The following is a 23,768-nucleotide window of genomic DNA, read 5'->3' as shown; positions in this document are numbered from 1 at the left end:
TGACACATTAATTTTGGAACAGTTCTCTTTTAGCCAGGTCTTGCTAGTTCATATCAATGCCATGGGCCTGGGGAAAAAATAGCATATATATGACCTCTGCACCTTTCCTCATGAGACATAATAATAATAATAATCTTAATTCAGCAAAGCAGGTATCCATTTTCCATGTGGCATTCAAATCATTATTGAACAAGCTAGTCATTCTAATGTGTGGACCTTGTCCCACAAAGATGAGCCCAGACTAGACTTGTGCGTGACTGATTTTCGCAACATCCCCACCTACAAACAGTAAAAGCCACTGAAAATACCTCTCAACTTGAGATGGTCTTCTCAACTACCAGTCCCTGTTTAGGGAGTGATGTCAAATCTACATGGCCGCGCTAACTGTGAACAGTGTACACAGTTCCTTTATAGCAGTATTTGGCTTTAGATCTGTTAATATACAGACACAGTACTTGGTTAAATCTATAAAACTGACCACATTAAATGCTGTTTTGAGAAGGTAATATCAATGTAAGCGTTATCACTTACGTTAGCTGGCTAGCTTGTTGCTAATGCTACTCGCTATGGTCCATTGGCTAGCTTGATGCTAGCGCTACTCGTTATTATCTGCTGGCTATCTCATTGGTAAGCTACTCACTTTTGTCCTACTTACTATTGCTGTACTGTAATTTCAATCCAAAATGTTGCACATTATCTTTTTGAGTGAAAACTAGTGTATGAGTTGCAGATTTATTTGTCATGTGCACTCCAATGTTAAATTATGGGAGTGCACTAGAGATTGTGGTCCTGATTAAGCAGACATGCATGCCACGTGATTCCAGACGCTTCTCTTAGAATGTTGCTTACTTTAAGCCCAAAGAGAGTTCCTGGGGCATATGGTGCCAAAGAGATGGAGAAAACTGCTCATTTAATCCTTTCAAACAGGGACATTGGTTCCAACTATAGTGGGAAAATGCAGAAAGTTCATCTCTTGCCAGTTATTCTTGGCACCGAATAGAGACAAGGGAGAAACATGAAAGACACACACACACACACACCTTGTAGGAAAAGTGTGGCAATAATATTTTAATTAGTATAGCCAAGAGCCAAGTTTGATACCGTGAATGGACACAAAAAGTCACAATTAGCAGTTACACTTTTCTTTTCCCCCCTCCAGTTTACAGCTTTTGGCTTCATACTCAATTTTACTAGGTTCATCAATATCTTTACTGAGTCTGACAGAAGGCTTTTTTTCTGCTTAATATACAGGGTACTTAATACGCAGAGTGGTCTTTACTAGTAATGATTGAATTATCATACACAACATTGGGAGTCAGATCAAGCTGTGCAACACATATTGAAGCTTTGTGAATGAGGTCAGACAAATTTGCATATTTAAAAGGCTAAGTAAGCCTCTTTTAGTTTTGGTGTTTTAATCAACTTCAAAAAGATCAATTATGTATGTAGTTGTGGTTCTGTGATTCCAGATAACTGCCAGAGGTGGTAAGGAACGCCTGGATACTTTCTTGTGCATATGAGGAGACCTTCCAAGAAAGTTGCAACTTAACACAATATTTGCAATAAATACTGCTGGCATACAGCTGTCTTCCATAGAACACTTTCACTGAGCTTTGACCAAAAAAATTAAAAAATAAAAACTTGCCAGTTACCACCGCTACATATGCAGCTCAAATTCTGTTTCACCCTACTTATCCACTATGGGTAGTGAGAATCACCTGGATAACACATGCCTCAATGTGGAACCGACCCCACCTTAAGATTCTCTGGAATGGTTTTTGGAGCTGACCACCATCCTCAAACCACTGTGAGGGATGATATTAACCTTGTAGAATCTGAGGAAGGTGCACTGTAATGGCCAGGTAGCAGCAGTGCAGTATTCCTGGACTGGCACATTTCTAAGTATTGCGCATGAGGAAGAAACAATCCTAATAGGGCAGGGGTGTCCAATCTTATCTGGAAAGGGCCGGTGTGGGTGCAGGTTTTCATTCCAACCAAGCAGAAGCCACACCTGAGTCTATTGAAAGCCAAGATCAACTGATTAAATCAGGTGTGGCTCCTGTTTGGTTGGAATGAAAACCTGCAGCCACACCAGCCTTTGTGGATAAGATTGGACACCCCTGTCATACAAGGTCTGAGTGTCCAGCCTGCCTATAGGCCTTGGTGATGATATTCACAAACCAGTGGGGTACTGTTCTATCTAAGTAGAACTATAGGGCATGCACTGGGCACATCAGAGAATTCTCTACATTTTTGCCTTTATAGAACACTCCAAGGCTACTTGGTTGGTTTACAAAATTGGGTAATATTACCAAAAGGACAGAAACTGGCATCCTTCTTCTGAATTAGAAAGTACATTGAGTACTTTTTGTTCTAGACTATGGTATGTACCTTTTCCATTTTCTTGGGTGAGATTGACATTCTTGATTTTGGGTCTGATATTTTCAAGGTCCATGCTTTGAGAACATGTGGGCCAAGCACGAAACTGTAGTTTGTATGTGGCTGTTGAATCAGTGTCTAACATTCATTGACTAAACTAGCTATATATAATGTAGATATATAAGCAGGGAGGTTAGCTAGTTAATCATAAAGCAGCTTCTAGCAATAGCCTCAATACATGCAATTCACTTATTTGTTATTACTCCTGTGTCTGAAGACCAGCATGTTTGTCAAACCCTCAGAGAGCTCTGATCCAGTGAATAATGAGATGGACACTTGGAATGCTGCATTCAAATTTGAAAATAAAGCACCTAAGAGGGCAGCCTTCTGAGTGGGACAGTCAAAAGTGGGAGTGCACAAAATAAATATACCTAAATGCTGCCCAAATAAAGATATTTTATGTATATATACAAAATCATTGATGTAATGTTAGTAGAATGGGTATTGCTCCACTACACCAACAATGTGCTAAACCAGCTAAATGGTGATGTTTATTGAGAACTGATCCAAGACCAATTTTCTTTCCCTCAATGAAAAGTCATTAGCACTGTTATTATAATGTTTTTATGCAGGATGTAAAACAACTATTAATTAGATCAGTTGGGAATCTGCAGCTAGGCTTACTCATGCAGCACCATATGCTGACTCACATCTGCCAAAGGAAACTTTGCCGTTCTTTCTGCCTGCTGAGGCTAAATGAGCGAGAGCAGACAGGCGCTGACAGTCTCAGCCTCACTGTGTCAAGACTGAGGTACTGGCAGCATCTCTTTAGAATGCTCTGTGGGAATTTTAGGAGCTCTGAATTGACCTTTTGATTAAGATGCACGTTCACCCATACAGTACAGTATTTTTTGGAAGGTGATTTCTCAGGACTACTGGGGATTCCCTTGTATTTGCTTATGAGATTTCTGAGTTGCAGGTTCTTCTCAGACCTACTAAGCAAACTGAGTCTAACTGAGAAGATTGTGTGAACTAGAGATTTAATGTAAGCTTTCCAGGAGAAGAGCGCTGAAAGCACGAAGGTTTATTACATTCATTAATCTTGAGCTATAACATGCATGAAATGGCATGCATGAGGCATGGTCGTCACACTTTTCCTCGACATAGGAAGAAAGCATTTCAGGGGTTGAGAGACTTAGGCTCTGTAACTCATGGCCTATTTGATCATGCAAAATGGCTCCAGTGAAACCCAGCCACTGTTTCATTGCTGACTAAAGACAAATATGACATTACAAATCTCAGATGGCCAAATGATAATAAGAGGGTGGCACACCCACAATTCAGGCGTTCACATTTCAGCCAGGATTGCATGGACATTCAACTGATTGAGTTATAAAAAGGCACAAAAGGCAACTATAAAAACGGATGAGTCATAGTAGGCATATATAAAAAAGATCTCCAAAGCCACACTTTGCCAAAGAAATATAGATTTCATGCCTTAAAAAGCAATCAGTGTATACTTCAGATATATATACAATGATCCTTATATATATACTTCAGATAATATATACAATGATCCTCTATAATGTGATCTCCCATGTTTGATTGACTTGACTTGGTAATTGTATAGCCAGTACATGCAGCCCATCCATTCACTGTCTAACATTTACACCTGAATTTGAATAAATTTCTGCATTTGATTCACTGTGAAAACAAACCCAGATGAACATAACAAATAAGACTGAATCAAGAACTACACGCTTTTTCCTCTCTAAGAACAAAATTAATCCGTATCCAAGGGAAGAGACAGGCCTGTTTACCACTGCAATTCATAAGGATCTTTGCCCAGCTGTCACTTATCCATGTTCATAAATAACATGTAGGTAGGTTATAAAATCTTCCAGAATATGCAATATAACTTCTTTATAGCTTCACCAGGTGCTAATGTGGACAGGGTTGACCAGACAATCTGCAGCTTGTATTAGAAGAAATCGTGACCTGTTATAATTTATCTTAAGCTGTATATTAGTGTAATCTCTTTTTTTTTGGATAAAGTATAATCTGTTTATGATCCTACAGGCTAGATTTGTGTACAACAGTAACCAGGAACAAAGCTGCTACCTGATAAAATGTGTGGTTAACAGAGACTTTGTCTTCAAGGAATGTATTAAGTTGCTTGCGTACCTGACAGAGACTAAAATAGAACAATAATTGATTCTCAGAACTACCAACTTCTCAGTCATAGCAATTGTTTAGTAAATGATACTTAATACTTTGACACTTGATACCAGGATTATTCATCACATGTTCAGTGACAAAAGGTATATGTCAGTTCTGTATAATTTATTAAATGCCACTTGCTATTTGGAAAACAGTTGTTACAAATATTTGGTATTGACACACACTTCACTAGCTTTTTCCTTTTTGGCTAATTACCTGAACAGGTGTCCATAATGAGGATGAGAACGATCTGTTATGCTAAAAATAGTATTTTGCCATTTTGTTTGCCAATAAATAAATAAAAACTAACCTTGATGACATCTGCCACATATGTGGCAGTGCCACAATTTCTATACTGAGAAAATAACAAAAATGTAATAAAATTAAACATAGTCTAATATACAATAAAGGGCTTTGAATGTAAAAGACATCCTAAAGTTTTTTCTTCCTCAAACCAATTTACTAACAGCAAAGGCCATCCAGAAAAGATACAGTCTGCAGTCTTCTGCAGCAGATTTTTTTCCAAAAAGAGCCCTCACTTGACTTCACTGATTGGCTGAGCAGGTCTCAGTCACCCCCTGTGGAGGATAGGGTTAAGGTCAAGGCCTCTGTCACTGCTGAAGACATTTAATGGGACTGACAGGTGGCTGATAGTACTGTTGTGTCATCTGTCACCTCCCTGTCTAGTTTGTCTCAATTCAATAATGAAGAATAGATGCTGTCATGTGTCTGATCAGCCGAGGGTAACATCCTAGACCTTGCTTTGCTGCCCTTCTCTTCTCATATATCTGGAGCTGTTTTTAGGTTTTAAGGTTTTGGCATAATAAAAGAAGTAAGAGTGATGTAATTTATGATAATCTGGTTTGTCCAAATTTCAAGTTTCAAATGAGCATGTCATTCTATGCCATATGGGCAGAGCAATGATGACAAAGGAGTAACATTGTGTTCCTCAAATCCGTTTGTGGACAGGCCAAGCAGCTGCAGAAGCAAATTGGTGCAATTAAGCTCTCCTGAGCAATTAGCTCCCTCTGAGTCTCCCCTGGGCCTATTGAGAGCTGCTGGAAACAAGCAAATCTCATCAAATCTGTCCGTAAATGCCACAGCAGGCCTTTTGATGCAAGGCCACCCTCTCCTTGATTAAAGAAAAGTTCCTTCTTGGACCTGATTTCTGTCCCCCACAAATCATTCGGTACCACACAGGAACAGGCTTTCTTAACCACAGGTTCCTTAACCTCTTTCACCTCATTGGCCCTCAAGTGAGAACCCATTCTAAACCTCCAGTACTCCACAGGTTGGGGTTGGAAGGCAAGTGATTTTTTGGTCATTTATTTAGTAATTCCAGTAGGTTACATTTGCTAGGCATTTCGGAAGTCTTTAAATATTGAATGTTATTAAAAACTCAAGAAAGGTTACACACATTGTTTATGAATGCAGACACCGAGTCAGCTCTCAACACTGCTCAGGCCTATATATCAGCAATCATCCAGAGTTACTTCAGCCATCCTGAACTGTTATGAGGTACGTTTCACAACACTGATAAGATTACCGCCCTTGTAATCAGTTTATGCATGGTGCAGATCAGATTCCCTTAAGATCACCTAAAGAGCATTACAAATCCCTGTCTTTAATCTGTAGTTCAGGAAGTCCCTGGATGAGTGCAGACTGATTGTCAGAGTGCAATTCTAAGCGTGTATAAGTCTGACCGACTGTGTTCATCTGAGGAAAAGATGGCCTCTGACCCCAGAAACCATTGACTATGGAAGTGGCCTATTTATCTGGCTCGGTAATTGACTAATTAAAGACTTCCTCTATTCCCTGAATGTCCCCATATTCCACTGCGTCAAGAGGGGGTGCGACTATGGGTTTTTCTGATATGCATATATGCATAGTAGGGTTGTAACAATGTGTGTGAACATACCTTTTCAATCCTGCTTGTGCTGATATTATATTTGTACCTGGCTGCATTATTTTCTAACAAATTTAGTTGGTTCTATTTCCCAAAATATAAACAAACCAGTAAGCATTTACTAAGGCTACTGTAAATGTATCATGTTCATGTTAAAGCCTAGTGCACGCTACATGATTTTAACCCTGATTTCCAACTAATTTTGTGGCTCGGTGTCTACCCACCCTCCGCTTGACGACTATGCTCACAGCAACCACTAGTAATATTTTCAAGCATATTTGTATTTTCTTGCCAATGACGGTACTTCCTGCAGTGCACTCACCAATGGATTTACTTCATGCAGCCATTAATGCATGAGGTTTTGAACAACCAATTATTCTTCTAGACTCACATTTCTAATGGAAATCTGTTCTTTCCTTTGCATAGAGGCCACTCACATGCTTGTTCAGTCATTGTCATTTCAAGATTGGACTACTGCAACTTGCTTCTGGCAGGTCTTCCATCAGACCCTTGCAACTGATCCAAAATGCAGATGCACAACACTTGTTTTTAATGTCCCCAAGCTCTACCAAACCACGTTATTGCTGCGTTCACTGCACTGGCTTCCTGTAGCTGCCCGCATCAGATTTTAAACACTGATGCTTGCCTACAAAGCCAAAAATGGACCAGCACCCACCTACCTTAAAAGCTATTATCATGCCCCATTCTGTACAATACTCTCTCTGATCTTCTAGCACAGCTCAACTGGTCCCACTATCCTTAAGGATAAGAGGAACACATGAATCAAGACTCTTCTCTGTCCTGGCACCCAGGTGGTGGAATGAACTTCCCCTGGCTGTCTGAACAGCTGAGTCACGAATGGTCTTCAAACCGAAGAGTAAAAAACTACCTTTTCACTATGCACTTGAATTAACACTTCTATTTAACAAAAAATAAATGAATAAATAAATAAATCCCTTATATTGTGTCTTTTCTTTCATGTTGTACTAACCTTCTCCAATAACTTGTTAGCTTGATGGTATTCTTAGTCCCTGACCTAGCGAACTAGCATGAGGATGTTTTTGACAGGGACTACAAAGCACTTTTGCAAGTCATTCTGGATAAGGGCAACTGCTAAACGCTATAAATGTAAATGTAAAAACAACAATGTAAAATAACCAATGAGTGCAAGAGGAAATCAAGAGGAAGTGCAGGTGTAAGAGGAAATCAAATTAATCTGCTGTCATGTGCAACAGATCCCTGATGTAAGTGCAATAGTAATGCTTCTATAAGAAGTATTGACATGTCATAACCAAATGGTTGCTATGAGAAGCAAAAACAAAAACAACCATAACATAAATCCTGATTGAGCAGTATAAAAATAGGTTATTTTCACTATACCTCTGGTATAAAATCCTCACTGCCCAGAAAATCCTCACTGCCCAGAAAATCCTCACTGCCCACATCTCCCAAACCAATATTACCTCAGTATTTCTTCTCTTATTTCTCTTTTTCTTGTTTCCAAACAGAATAGTGAAAAAAGTCACATGATCGATAGCTCTCAGTGTGTACATTTAGTCTGTGACTGTTTAGTGTGTACTAGGCCTTAATGAATGTGGTCTTTGCTTGTCCCTCAAGCATTATATCTAACCACTTGCTTACACCCTCTAGATTAATGCATCTTCTATTTGTATCTGTATTTGAAACACATTATTTGGTTACAAGGAAACTCAGCAATATTCACAGCAATTTTCAAAAATTACCGCAGATCTGGGCCAAGACGTGTCATGCGACATCACAACGTGATGTCACATCATTACAACGTGCCTTCAGACAAAGCCCACTTCGATTCATGTGCGTTGAACATGAGATAAAAGGTCTCATTTACCAACAAACATCACTGTGAAAGACAATTTTGTGTATTCGCAATTCACAAAAAACTCCGCAAGTTGTATCACAATTTTTTTTTTTAAAAAGCCACAGCAAAATCAATTATTTTTGGCCTCAACAATCACAGAAAAACTCTGCAAAATCCTGTATGGACTGGGTACTTTAACACTTTTTAGAACCAAAATGAGGAGACATTTACCTCTTTTACTTAGATCATAATGGGACTTTTACAGTGAGGGGGTCCTTGGCTTTAGGTGGGTCTACCTCTCTGTCCTTGTCTGACCCCTGCCTCTGTGCCTCTCACCTGGCCTATCTGTGTGTGTGTGTGTGTGTGTGCATATGTGTGTGTGCAGGGGGTAACGGGATACCTGTCACTGCCACTAATGGCCTTTGAAGGACCTGGCTAATCCCTAGAGCCTGCATTCAGCGAGGCATAAAAGGGGAACGGGGATCAGGGCAGGCCCCTGAAACTGTACAAGCAGCGGATTGTGTGAGCAGGAACGTCACCCAAGTGTGCAGCAGTGTGAGAAAAGAGCACAAAGATCCTGCTGCCAGCGGTGCCAGGTCATGCTGCCCTAATTACTCGCCTAATTTATACAAAATGTCATTTGAAATGTACCATTTTATAAGCAAAACTGATGACCTCTATTAATCATTTGTTAAACAAGCAGCATAAAATCACAGTGATCACTACCTTACTGGAGTGTGTAATAAGTTCAGGTAAGGAACACAGTGATAGACATGGAGGTGGAAAAATTGACAGCGTCAGCGTTGAATGCAGTTTCCAAACCGGAACTCTTTGGTGCATTGACTATTCCTTTCACTGTCAGGACAACTTGAGTGAATGTGACATATGTTTTAATATATTGAAACATGATGAAGGACAAAAAAAGAAATAGAAACTGTGTCTCAGACAGGTGTTCCATATTATAACCCAAGGACGTTTATTAGGTAGGACAGAATGCTCTGCAAAGCTGTTAAATTTTACTGGGTGTGACACTGTGAATTTTCATTTATTTATTTATTTATTTATTTATCTATTTATTTATTTATTTATTTATGATTAATTAATTAATTGATTAACTGATTAATTAATTAATTTATTATTATTATTATTATTATTATTATTATTATTATTATTATTATTATTATTAAATCACCATAGGCTGTAAATTCCAGTAGTAGACCCAGTAGACTGAATGTTGCACAAATCTGCATTATTATATATGACATTGTTTAGCAGTGAACTCTGTTAAATAGCATAATCTTGTTAAGATATCTTGGCAAATATTATTGCAAGTATGGAATAAAACATGACTGGGCATGCTGTTATAGGAAAATAATCAACAATGAGGTGGTGTGATGTAGCCATATGTGAAGCATAGTTATTTGTACCACCTGTGATTTGCCAATGATTACAATTTTTAATTTGTTTGTTAATAAAAGAACAACATGCCATGCTTTTTATGTTACATTTATTATTACACTACAGCAACAGTTGTTCCCTCACTAACCTCACTTTTGTTGTTATTAAAACAAAGAAACAAACAGACAAAAAAAAACAACAACTGCAGCTTTCTTACAGAGAAACTGCAAGTCTCTGTGAATGATCTGTTATTATAGAAATGATAATAATAATTCCAGAGAGAATGCATTAATGTAAAAGTCGCAGCCGGTACTACTGTCAGAGCACGAGAACTTAACAGCATAGGGGTATAAGTATAATATAACTCACTCAAGCCTCTTGTGCAAGTGAATAGGTTTACAGCTACAGGGTGTTATCAGTGTCAGCACTGTTTATTTCCCCCACGAGACGGGAAGAATTTGGGACAGAGAGGACAGAGAAGAGAAACAGGCCATACAGTCACTCAACTCCTTTCCTTTCGCCTTACTTTTTGTCTTTCACTCTTTCTCTTTGTCCATTTCTTAAGCCGGTGATATAATCAGTGTGTTTTTCTTGAGGTAGGATTTGAAAAGTCTATTATCAGTCCATTAACATCCACATCAGAAATGATTTTAATGTCACCATTTTTCCAAACCTCATATTGAGCTGAAACAGTTAATATACAGTATACGTGTTTGAAAAATGGTTTGGAACTAGAGATGGACCTATACTAAATTTCTCAGCTGATACCGATAATCGATTATTCAGAGTGAGATCGGCCGATACCAATAGTTCTGCCTTTTACATCTTCTTTTAAATTAATCATAATTAATTCCACAATTCTGAATGAAATGCAAATAAAAACTTTATTCTCTCCATTTCAACAAGTTGTTTCACAGTAACTGGTCTCATAAACAGAAAACACATTACTCAAATTAACATTAACACATGCACTAAATTCTGAAGATTAAAATAAGATTTCTTAACTTATTGAATGTTATTAATGTATATTATATATATGTATGAATTCTAATATATATATATATATATATATATATATATATATATATATATATATATATATATATGTATGAATTCTAATATATATATATATTAGAATATATATATATATATATATATATATATATATATATATATATATATATATATATATATATATATATATATGACTGAATTCTAAAAAACCTCCTGTTAGTCTCACATTCACTTACCACAAACAATAGCATTTCTACTTCATCACTGAATATCAAACTGGTAATATAATATAAACTTTATATATTAACATTAACATTAAATGGATATGAAAAATACTACTCTACAAATATATTTTTCTGTGCAATACTGTAAACCTTTTTGTCAACTCCATCCATCCATACCACTTAATCCATTCATGGGGGAAACCTGGAGCCTATCCCAAGAGCATCAGGCACAAGGCAAGGTACACAGGGTGCCAATCCATCGCAGGGCACAATCACATACACATTCACACACTACAGACACTTTGGACTGGGGGAGGAAACCGTAGTAAACCTGCAGCACGGGGAGAACATGCAAACTCCGCACACACAGGGCCATGGTGGGAATCGAACCCCCGACCCTGGAGGTGTGAGGCGTGTGCGTCAATTCACCTTCATTCATTACACCTTCTGCTGCAGCATACGGTGTAAAGTTTTAGTATTACAGAGATTACAAACCACAGTTTTGTCATCATTCCACACAAGAGACATCTTCTTTACACACAGCACGCAATCAGTGTGTTTTCCCACCATTTTTTGATTGACAGGATATAATCTGCCCTGATCACTGGGTGTGTTTAACATGAAAAATTGCCTTTATCGGCCGTTACAGATTATTGGCCGATACATCGGTGCATCTCTATTTGAAATGATAACCACAACAAATATCTTTGACATTACTGAAGAAATACATCTTGCTTGAGACATAAAATAAACTTATTTGTAAATAATTTTTTATAAATTATGTCTGCATTCTTTGGGACCCTACTTTACACCAAACAGCCATAACATTAAAACCACTAAAATTTTGTTCCACCTAAACAGTTTGATCCGTCGCGGCATGGACTCCACAAGACCTCTGAAGGTGTGCTGTAGCAGCAGATCCTTTAAGTCCTGTAAGTTGTGAGGTTTGCCTCCATGGATCAGACTTGTTTGTCCAGAACACTCACAGATGCTTGATCAGATTGAGATCTGGTGAATTTGGAGGCCAAGTCAACACCTTGAACTCTTTGTCATGTTCCTCAAAACTTTCCTGAACAATTTTTTGCAGTGTGGCAGGGAGCATTATCCTACTGAAAGAATGAATGCCATGAATGTCAGGACCCAAGGTTTCCCAACTGAACATTGCCCAGAGCATCACACTTCCTCCTCCAGCTTGCCTTCTTCCCATAGTGTATCCAGGTGACATCTCTTCCCCAGGTAAGCAACCTGGCCGTCCACATAATGTAAAGGAAACTGTGATTCATCAGACCAGGCAACCTTTTTCCATTGCTCCATGGTCCATTTCTGATGTGTCCATTGTAGGCACTTAGGGCGGGGGACAGGTGTCAGCATGGGCACTCTGTCTGAAGCTAAGCAGCCCCATATGCAGCAAGTTGTGATGCAATGTGTGTTCTGACACCTTTCTATCATAGCCAGCGTTAACTTCAATTTGTGCTACAGTAGCTCTTCTGTGGGATCAGACCAGACAGGCTAGCCTTCAGTCCCCATGCACATCAATGAGCTCTGGGCATCCATGTCCCTGTCGGTAGTTCACCAGTTGTCCTTAATTGGACAACTTTTTTTGATCCAATGACTAACCATTATATTCCAAGAACACCACCCAAGACCTGCCATTTTGGAGATGCTCGGACCCAGACGCCTAGTCATCACAATTTGGCCCATGTTAAAGTCGCTGAGATCCTTATGCTTGCCCATTTTTCCTTCTTCCAACACATCAACTTCCTGAACTGATTGTTCACTTGATGCCTAATAAATCCTACCCCTTGACAGGTGCAATTGTTGTGGGATAATCAATGTTTTCACTTCAGTTGTCATTTTAATGTTATGGATGATTGGTGAATATATTAATAGTAAAAGTGACAGTACACTGCACAATTAAAAAAAAAAGGTTTAATCTAGAACTTGTCCTTTAGGAAGCAAAGAACCCCTTAACTACCCTTAAGAACCATTGAGAAACAAATTTTCTAAGACTGTAACCCATTGGTTTCACTTAAACTGTCTAGATTCCCTTTCTACATCAGCCACAGACTCAAAAACGAGTTCACTTCCTCTCACTTTTCCTTCCACTAACATTATTCTTGGTTAGCTTTTGTAAACAGTAGAAATTATAAGATCATTAATTATGAGAAGTTGTGTTTATTAGTGCTGTGGGGTGTCATAAGCCTTCATTGTAATCACTGTAAGCTGTGAAGAATTACCTCATTTGAGGAATTGAATGTGAGACCAGCCCATGGCAACTGCAGTACAGTCAATATTGTGCTTATGTAAACCAGGATGGGTAAAAAGGTCATATCTTAAATTCCAAATCAAACTCTAGAGGGGAAAAAAAAAGTATATGGATGTGTATGGGGGGGATAGGAATATCTGACAGGTGCACCTGGAGGGGACATTTGGCTGGTTCTGAAGCTTACAAAACTGCAGCTTTTATTTAAAATAAATAAATAAACAAACAAACAAATGTGCTAAAAGGCTTGCCATTTGTTTACTGTGGTTAAGGTTACAGTTAGATTTAAGTGTAGCTGCATTAAAAAATAATGTCAATGGAAGGTCCCTGCAAGGATAGTGTGTGTGTGTGTATATATATATATATATATATATATATATATATATATATATATATATATATATATATAGATAGATAGATAGATAGATAGATAGATAGATATACACACAGTGTGCCCACTGAGACGTTTCTCATAGCCTGTTGGGTGGGATAAGTGAATCTCACTCGACTTCAGTCGCTTACTGAGTATGATGCACATCTATAAACACAAGTGTTTTCCTCACAGCTCACCCTGTCTAATGTCTCTGCGGAAAACTCCAAGCTACTCATACAGCACAAACCATTTTTAATGGAAAATTCTGCTTTGTTTATGAGTACAAGTAGATGAACATGGTATTGGACTGATACCTAATATCAGTATTGGTACTGATAAATCCATAGCAGAAACATACTATATTGGATTCTGAATAGGGATCTACAGTTCCCTCCACTAATATTGGCACCCTTGGTAAATATGAAAATTCAAGAAATTCACAAAAATGCTCTGCTCTCATGAATATCAAATAATTGCAAACACAACACCAGTTTATATATATATATATAAAAAAGAAGATATATTTGTTAAATATAGGTGTGCAACAATTATTGGTACCCCTATGAATTCATATGAGAAAAATATATTTGAAGTATATTCCTTCAAAAATTCCACTGATATTTAATTTTTTTCTTTAGTACACCTGGGTGACTAGGAACAGGAAATTGTTCAACCATGATTTCCTGTTTTACAGAGGTATAAATTTGAGGTTACACAAAATGGGAAGTGGTTAAAAGAATATAGCAAAAGCATTGAAAATGCCCATTTCCACCATCAGGGCAATAATTAAGAAGTTCCAGTCAACTGGAAATTGAATTGAAGGTGTGTCTATATTGTCTGATCGCACTGGAAAGAGGATGGTTCGAGTGGCCAATAAATCTCCAAGGATCACAGCTGAAGAATTACAGAAATTAGTTGTGTCTTCGGGTCTGAAAGTCTCCAAAACTACAATCCGAAGTCATCTACATCACGTTGTTTGGAAGAGTTTCAAGAAAAAAGTCTCCACTCTCATCCAAAAACAAACTCAAGCATCTTCAGTTTGCCAGACACTACTGGAACTTCAAATGGGACTGGGTTCTATGATCAGATGAAAGAGAGCTTTTTGGCAATAAACACCAGAGGTGGTTTTGGCGAGCATAGAGAGGCAGCTGCATGGAAAAGTACCCCATGTCCACGGTTAAATATGGTGGTGGCTCTTTAATGTTTTGGGGCTGTTTTTCTGGACATGGTCATTTTGTTAGGATACATGGCATCATGGACTCTATCAGATATCAGCAAATATTAAATGAAAATCTGAATTTTGCCTCTGCCAGACAGCTTAAAATGGGCCGTGGTTGGATCTTCCAGCAGGACAATGATCCAAAACATACTTCAAAATCAACACAAAAATGGTTTACTGACCACAAAATCAAAGTCCTGCCATGGTCATCCCAGTTCCCTGACTTGAACCCCATAGAACACTTGTGGGGTGAACCGAATAGGAGATTCCACCAGCATGGACCTCGAAATTTGTAGGATCTGGAGAGATTCTGTAGTAAGGAATGGTCTCAGATCCCTTGCCATGCCAAGGGAGGTAGCACAAAGTATTGACTAAAAGGAGCCAATAATTGTATATATTATATGTTGTATATACCTATATTTAGCAAAGATATTTTTGGATAACCCTGTGTTTTGTTTGCAATTGTTTGATATCCATGAGAGCAGAGTATTTTGTGAATATTTTGAACAAAATATCAAAAGCTTAAACCATAAAGACAATTTGTCACTGCCTTCTTTGCTTATATTTACCAAAGGTGCCAATATTAGTGGAGGGCACTGTTGAAAATAATCCTTAAATGAAATGAAAATAAACTTATACCCATGCAATATTTTTTAAATTTATTTAAATTATGTAAAATAGAGTTACAGACCTAAAAGCTAGAAAATGTTCTACAAATGTCACCCTGAGTTTGTGTGTCAAACCTGACAAGCCAGCTGAAGACGTTACAAAACATTTTTTTTTAAAATCTTTGCTCCCCGGCAGGACAGAGCATCCTTCCCTTCACAATGACACCATTCAACTGCTCATTGTCACCTCCATGATGATGTCACCACAAACCCAGCTCATTCATAAAGATCATGCTATCATGTTGCAGGTTCACAAGCTTGAATGCCAAGTGTTACTCAGCACCTCAGCAGCAGGAATTCTGCCGACATAATATGTCAAATTGTGACACAGGAAAGTTGTGATGACCTACAGACAATTAAAGCATTAAATTAAAGCAACAGTTAGGTCAAATAAATTAAATAAACAACTGTAAGTTTAGCATCGTGGCTAAATCACACATCTATGTTATCCATAAAAATGAGTAAAAGTAGGAATATTATGAGCAACCATTTGGGGGCTTCACTCAGAAAATTTGTTTTTTATTTCCTGAAAAAACTCTGTTGCTGGCCTTTGTTATTTGTAAGTTGTTTACTGTGAAATGATTCTTGTTCACTCATGAGGATAAGAAATTAATCTTAGAAATGAACAATAGACTTGAACAATAGACTAAAATGACAACAAAGCAGTGGGGTCCTGCTAATCAAGCATTTCATGTTATATAACAACTTGTATAACAAAGGCTAAATAAGAGAAATTAACCATGTTTTTGTGGTGAAAAAATCTCAATCAATCCCATTAATCCCAAGAAGGATTGAAGTAATATTGTCAATCTTTTAGTTTGTGTAAATGTTTTCCTAAGCCAAACCGAAACAAAAAAAAATTCCACAAGATTTACAAATGTTTCTGTAATGCTGATTTCTTCATACTCAAATGCGTATGCTGATAAATTCTAATTGATCTTAAATTACCAAGTAAAAAAAAAAGACTAAACAGCAAAAGAGCACCTCCTAAATACGTTCCAGTAAAGCAGCTTACCCATTGCAGTATGCAAACTATGAAAGACGCATACTAACTCCTCCTCCTTTTTTACAGCAACATATATTTTTTTAATTCAATTACTAGTCTTATTTTTTTATTTATGTAGGCTGTGTATTTATTTTGAAAAGCTTTCTTCCAAGTCATTAATATGAAATGGTTGAGTTTGACAGTGACTGCATTTTGTCAAATTTTTGTATGCATTTGAAATAAATAAGCTATTTAAACTTGATAGCATAATCTGTATATAAAATTGAGTGCTTCATGCTAATTATATATGATCTGAAGCTGATCAACTGAAGATCACATTAGTGAGTGTCCTTATACATAAATTTACACCAATGAACATTTTTCTAGGCTAACTCGATTTTCATGAATGCCACATTTCTTGTGTACAAGGTCCTTCAAATGATTTATGAAAATATGTGTTCATATCCAGGTTGATAAATGAGGCCCAATGTTCTCGAGTCCCAGAGAACCCTGAAACTGTAACTCTCATGAGTCGGCACCAAGCTGTTCATAGCAGTAACTAGTGTGGCCTTTTTATGGTGTGAGATCTCACCACACACAGGCCGAGGCAGGAGCCGGCTCGAGAGCACATCCGCGGAGGCAGATCAGATCAAAGGTCCTGGTCACGGCCATTAGGGCCAGCAGAGAGGAACCCAACATGAAAAGCCTGTGTTTTGAAAGGGAAGCAAAGAAGAGAAAGAGAAGGAGCAGAGAAAAAAACAACAGTGCCCTCTCTTAGCAAACTGTGAAATAATTGAAAAGGTATGTCAATCAAGGGCAAGCGTACCGTTGGAACCGAGAGATTCCCATGCTTTTTTGTAGAGGGGGCGACAGGCCAGGGAGAGATGATGAAGGGGGCGACCTGCAAAATTAAAGACCTCCAGGCAAGTTGGGAAAAGCTAGAGAAACTCTGCCCAATCTTTCACCCGGTCTACCCCCTCCTTCCCTTTTAATTGAGGTGGGAGGAACCTTGGTTTTCGCAACAAAAGCCGGGTCATTAATAAGTCCTTGTCGGCTTCCAGATCTCAGGTAGGTAACAAAGGCCTATTCGGAGCAAAGGGCCAGTTGAAGGAAACATAATTTTATGACCCCCCTGACCCCTGTAACCCCCTCCACCACCACCACCACCACCACTACCACCAAAACCTTCTTACTAACCATGTACAACTCTTAGCCCTCCCCTTCTCCTTATTCAACTATAATTTTGACAAAAGGAACCCAGTGAGAATTCTCTTTTCTCCCCCGCTTCTCTTTCTACCTATTTTCAAGGTCAAAAAAAGACCCAATGATCTGACGATGGGCTCACTTCCAAAAAACTCTACAGACTGGGGGGCTGAAAGAGAAGACTGAATGAGGAGACAAAACGAATAAAGAAGACTAAGCACAGGACTTGTTCCACGCTTTGAGAAATCCCATGCAAGATCAGAAAATGTCTGGTCCACAGTTGACTAAGCAGAAGCGAGGATTTGCTTAATTGACAGTTTTGGCTAAAAGGTTAAGAGAGCACAGACACACAAAATGACCTTTTTGAACGATCTTTGTCATTGCAAACCTGAAGCATAGGTTACAACGCTTTTTTTTTCTCTTGTATATAATCCAGTTTAGTTTAAGATGGATTATGTGGGCCAAGAGATTAGTGATGTACAAGTTTAAGAAAAAAGATTTCATCTGGAATCCTAAAGGTTTTTTCCATTTGTCCCTCCAGGGGAATCCTTAAGGATAACTATAAAGATATAGTTTTTAAAAATCGCTCTAAATATAAAAGAATAGCAGAGTCCACACCACAGCTATAACGAGAATGGCACAGAGAAACGATATCGTTGGAATCACTTTCAGAACGAGTTTTTCCCCAGCTAATGAATGCTAAAAACACTGACAGCCAATCAGAATCCATCCTGCTTTAAAGAGCTCGAGCATTTCAATTTCTTATGGTGGCTTAGTGGTTAGCACATTTGACTCTTTGTCTTTGACTGACATTTGAACTGAATGGGTTTAATCCAAACCCCTGTAACTAAAAAACAGCTGAGTAATGTCATATGGACCATGTGTTCTGATGGTAAATGCGTGTGTCTGTGTCTGTGTCCATGTGTCTGTAATAATTTATTTAGCAGTTAAAAGGGTCCCTGGTTGCAAAAAGTTTGAGAATTTTTCTATATAATGTTTAAAAAAATTATAAAGTTCTACAAAGTTCTGGCTAAATAAACCTGGTCAGTGATGTTTGTTTAATCGAGCTTTCCATCCTTTTTCATAAGATGGTACTAATACATTGGTGGTATTTTTTCTTGAAATGTAACTTTAAAAAAATGTATCCAATGACTGTTTGGATTCTTTGGGTTGCATGATGTGAAAGCATGGTGTGTTGGCTGATATAATAGACATATCCTAAACTTAAGCTAATATAATGGCCTTCAGCACATTTTATATTATCAAAGGGAATTAATGTTAGTATTAAACTATCGTGCCTTTACAGATCTATCCCAAGCTAATTTTGTTTTCTCTTCAAGAATCCCAGAGTATTACTCATGTCTTTTGAAGCATCCTAAAGCTAATCCATAAGTGGTCAATTATATGCCAATGAGGAGAGGTCTTGACTCCCTGGGCTCATACCTAATTACAGAGATTAGGAGTAGCAGCATTTTCAGGCACCAGTACATTTCATTTGACTGGCTCAGTCCTCATAAACTCATTGTGAACCCCAGTCATCTGGGACGCTGTCAGAGAGGATTATGAGCTGTACACATGCTTCTACTGCATGATGCTTGCAACACCCAAAGGAAATATAAACAGGAAAAAACACACTGGTCTTCAAAGCACGGGCATTTCTAATGGAGATGATGAGTTGGCTCTGCAGCTGGTGGAAGCTACCTGCATGACCTGAGAGTTTGGCTTCTAGCCGCGACTGGGCCTCCTTCACCCGCATGTCAAAGAAGAAAGCCGCTCGATTTATTTATTTACTTTCTTCCTTCACCTGAAGCGGGTGATGTCTTGAACTGGCATGCTTACACGGACACGTGGCTGCTCTTCTTTTGCTGTGTTGAGAGTCATTACCACAAATGGAGCCAGTGATCGCTTAAGGTTAAGTTTTCCAGGTGATACAATATTCAATAATAAAACATGGAATAAAACATGACATGGTATGTTGCTATAAATAATGTTGAAAATAATCAACGATGGGGTAGTTTTACTGTTACTGTAACCACCTCAAAGATTTATTATTTTCCAATAACAACATACCCCAAGGTGGTTTTCCCCTCCTACACAGCAATTTGCCAATGATTACCATTTTTATTTATTAAAGAATGACACATCATACAGTTTATCCATTTATTTAATGTTGTGGAACTTCCAAAAAAAAACAGGTTATTACATTGGCTATTCATCAGTTTAAGCTGGTCCTCTATAATAGATTCACATGTACAAAAGCAGCTGAAATAAATTTCTTTGTTCATACAGAGTGTGCCATATCTGATACAAGCTTTCAACATAAGCTATTGGTTAATGTTCTGCTTGGAGAATGACTTTTTATCGAGGTTTCATCACAAGTTCTTCAAAGATTCTTTGGGTATTTAAGTGTGTTTGTATTAATTTAAGGGTTTCCCTAAAAGTATTGTACCAAGGAGCCTTTAAATTTTATCTTTTTCTCCTAAGAGTGTAGTATTTACTTTGGTTTGACTATGATAAATAAGACCATTTGCTAGGAAACTTAAAATAGTATCCAAATAGTAGTAGCTTCTTCAGTAGCTTCCTTAAGGTTTGAAGAATATTTGATTGGTATTCTCGTTGTCAAATTCTACTTGTTTAAATATACAGTATATCTGTTTTTCAAATAACAAGTTTTTAAGAATTCAAGTTAAGAAGAACTTAGGTGTAACTCTGGCTACTCTCTCAATTATGCCTCCCTCAAGTCATGCTCTATCATCTTTTCAAATGACACTCAATTGTGAAGAGTGTTTAGTTTACTTACTCTTGCCTTCATTTCAGCTCAAACCAGTCTGGTGATTCTCCTCTGTCCTCTCTCATCAGCAAGGCATTTGTGCCAGCAGAACTGCCACACCTTGGATGTTTTTTGTTTTCTACACCATTCTGTGTAAGCTGTAATGCATTGAAAATCCCAGGAGATCAGCAGTTGCTTAAAGACTCATACTCAAAATGCCTGGAAGCAAAATCTGAAATGGTGAAAGTCACTGAGATCACATTTCCCCCATTTTAATGCTTCATGTAAACATTAATTGAAGCTATTGACCTGTATTTGCATGATTCTATGTATTGTGTGACCGTTACATGCCACATTGGCTGATTGAATAACTGCATGACCAGTGTACAAGTTCAGCGAATCACTGAATTACAAGTCCAACACCAAACATGTTTCTGAAGTGTTATTTAGACAGGGGTCGGATTTGTATCAAACCCATTTGCATCAAACATTGATTTTAACCAGTTTCATCACTGTGATACACTATCCTACATGCACTGTTACATATACATTATGGGTCTGGTGTGAATTCTACTGTGAAAATGTTCAGTAGTAGGTATTTCTTGGTGTTTCAGTATTAATATTTACAATATCATTATGTAAGTGAATGAAACTAAGCAGCGGGCCGTGTTTGGCCTAAAGGTCTTAGGTGTAACACGTACGATCTAATTCTTTAATGTCTTCAACCAGACCTCAGACTCTAAAAGCCTTGAAGTGGCCTCTGGGTTAGTTTTTGCATTTGCTGCCTGCATTTCCTTACTGGCGCTGGATCAACATCACATTCAGCACCTTCATGTGATTCTGTATTTACAGTCCAGTGCAGGCAGCTGATTTGTCTATGTCATTTCCCCTCACGACCCTCAGCGGAGGTGGAATGTTTCTTAGGGTGTTTGCGTTTTTGCTCTTTGAGCTAAGTAACACAGCCTTTAGGTAACAGGGATTATCCGAACAGATAGCACGATGCATCAGGGATCCTTTGTAGGTGAAACCTGAAACAGTGTTGAGATGAGTGCCTCCCTTACAGCAATCAGATCCCATTCAGATGTTGATGGACAAGCACTGAGGTTTGTAGTGGACTATCTGCTTTATCGTTGTGATCTGGCTTCCAGTTTTAAACAGAAGCAGATCACTAAAGAACATGGGCAAGGTCTGATTTCTAAGAAGCAATTAAAGATAGTTTGTGCTCTGTTAAATGATAAAATAACATGGGTGGAGTGTTTACAAACCCAGCGTGATGCATTTTTTAAAAATCTCTTTTATTCCCATTTGTCAGTGTATTACTATAACTACAGGATACAGGTGCAGGTGCAAGTGCAGGTACACAAGTAGACACGTACCTGAACTATGCTTAACTTCACAATAAATAGAATAATTCAAAAGGGCTATTGTTGCTTGTCCTATGTTTTTCTACTACTGGGGAAAGAAATATTCCTAGCACATGGATGGCTGTTTTTCTAATCGGTAATGATAGAGTAGTTTTTGATGGGGAAACTCCCCCTTCTCTAACCTAGGCCTCTATTTTCTGTTTTCTTCTCCAGGTCTGATGGAAATTCGATCTGTTAGTGTGGGAGTTGTCGCCATCAAATCTGTCAGCACCGGCCTGTACTTAGCAATGTCCAAAAAAGGCACACTGTTTGGATCGGTAGGTACATCTTCAGTCATTTTACAAGACATTCTGTAAGGGCTACAGTCCAATCTCATGAGAACTAACACAATACAGTATTTAGAGCAATGGTATATGGTTTTTCTTTTCAATACGGAACCTCATATTGCTTGAAGTGAAAATAATATTTACCTTCATCCACACCTGGATGTGGTTGATTTCTGTCTTCGCCCAAAAGAAAGAATGAACCTAGCAGTAAATGTCACTGAAATGCCGCTGAATTTAAAATGCCAGAAAATAAGTGCACTGACCTAAATCCCATTTAACTGAGCTCAGTGAGCTTTACGAGAACTCTTTGAGGGCTCCTGCTGGTCACAGTCTTGTTCCTGTGAACCTTGTGCGTGCCATCAGACAGTTGTTTGTGCCTCGTTTAATGAGCGTGTGGTGCCTGAGAACTTTATGCACTCTATGAGACCATTCAACATGACAATCAGTCACCCAACGATGATAAGTCTGCCTTTCAGACATCTCTATTATGAAAGTAAACAAACAAACAATTCACGTAGCACGAAAACATCTGATTTCATCCCTGTTTGAAGCTCACCCTAATGACTATTAATCATAACACTCACTCAGGAGCTGATCTTATCTAAGTGCAGGCAGTGGGACGGCGCTGATAACATCCTGTAAGCGGAAACATGAACCACATTGTCATTGTGCCATCTCTTCTTCTTGAGATAAGAGCTCTACCCAGCCGTAGCAGAAGAGCAAAATATCACTATAGTAGGAGTGTAATGTAATACTACTATCTATATCTGTTTAGTGTATCTGTATTCAGATTTTAAAATGCCAGCACTGATTGTGGTCTGTGAATTCTGGCTCTGACAGTTCATCAACCTCAGATATCACAACAGATGTATGTGGGACTATTTTTTTTATTTCTTTATTATTTTGTCAAACAGTTATTATGGGTCAAGCCCTGAAGGGGTGAAGAGCCCTACTGTCTTCGTTAGTTTTCTTATTATCATTCTGCTTCTGCTCTTGAGTCTATGGCAGTGTATAGAACCGCTTGCAGGAACGTTCTGAAATTTGGCACACAGATAGAGGACAGTCTGTTGTGTTAATACAGCAAATTTGGATTCTCTAACTCAATCCCTTTCATGCCACCAACTGCCAAAAATTGCACTCATGTATACGTAAATAACTTTTGAACTATGAGTCCTAGAAGCAAAATTCTTTGACGTCAAGAAAATTTTTCCGAACATGCAAAATTGAACTTGAGGTTGTATCTCCGCAACACTTTGAGGGATTGTGACGAAACTTGGTACGTGTCATTAACATTAGGCCCTGAGCTTACCTGCAGAGTTTTGGCACAGTGCCTCCTACTGTTCAGGAGATAGCAAAAAATGTTTTTTGGCTTATAACTCTTCAACGCTTTCCTGTATGATAAGCATCATGCCCAATGCTACCTGAGCAGTTTCAGAACAGCGCCACATACTGGATAAAAAGCTATTTTTAGTATTTTTTTTTAAATAAATGTATTTTTATGATTGAAAGTTTACTTTTTCTTACTCCTTATATGCTGTTCATCAGACTCTAACCAAAAACATGTCACAAAGCTCCTTTTGCTGCTCACGGTGCTGATAATTTGCTTGACCCTGGTATTA

At 38.2% G+C, this 23,768-nt stretch overlaps 1 protein-coding gene across 1 annotated transcript in view; it reads left to right on the top strand.

Annotated features, from left to right (window-relative positions):
* fgf22 (fibroblast growth factor 22) overlaps positions 1–23,768 on the top strand; it is a 31,341-nt gene that overhangs the window by 4,145 nt on the left and 3,428 nt on the right. Inside the window, exon 2 of the mRNA XM_017477410.3 lies at positions 22,037–22,140. Coding sequence (XP_017332899.1) covers positions 22,037–22,140 — 104 coding nt within the window. The remainder of the gene's footprint in view (positions 1–22,036; positions 22,141–23,768) is intronic.

The sequence above is a fragment of the Ictalurus punctatus genome, chromosome 10 (genome assembly GCF_001660625.3).
Source record: "Ictalurus punctatus breed USDA103 chromosome 10, Coco_2.0, whole genome shotgun sequence".
Lineage (NCBI taxonomy): Eukaryota > Metazoa > Chordata > Actinopteri > Siluriformes > Ictaluridae > Ictalurus > Ictalurus punctatus.
This window is presented reverse-complemented; position numbering and strand designations above follow the sequence as displayed.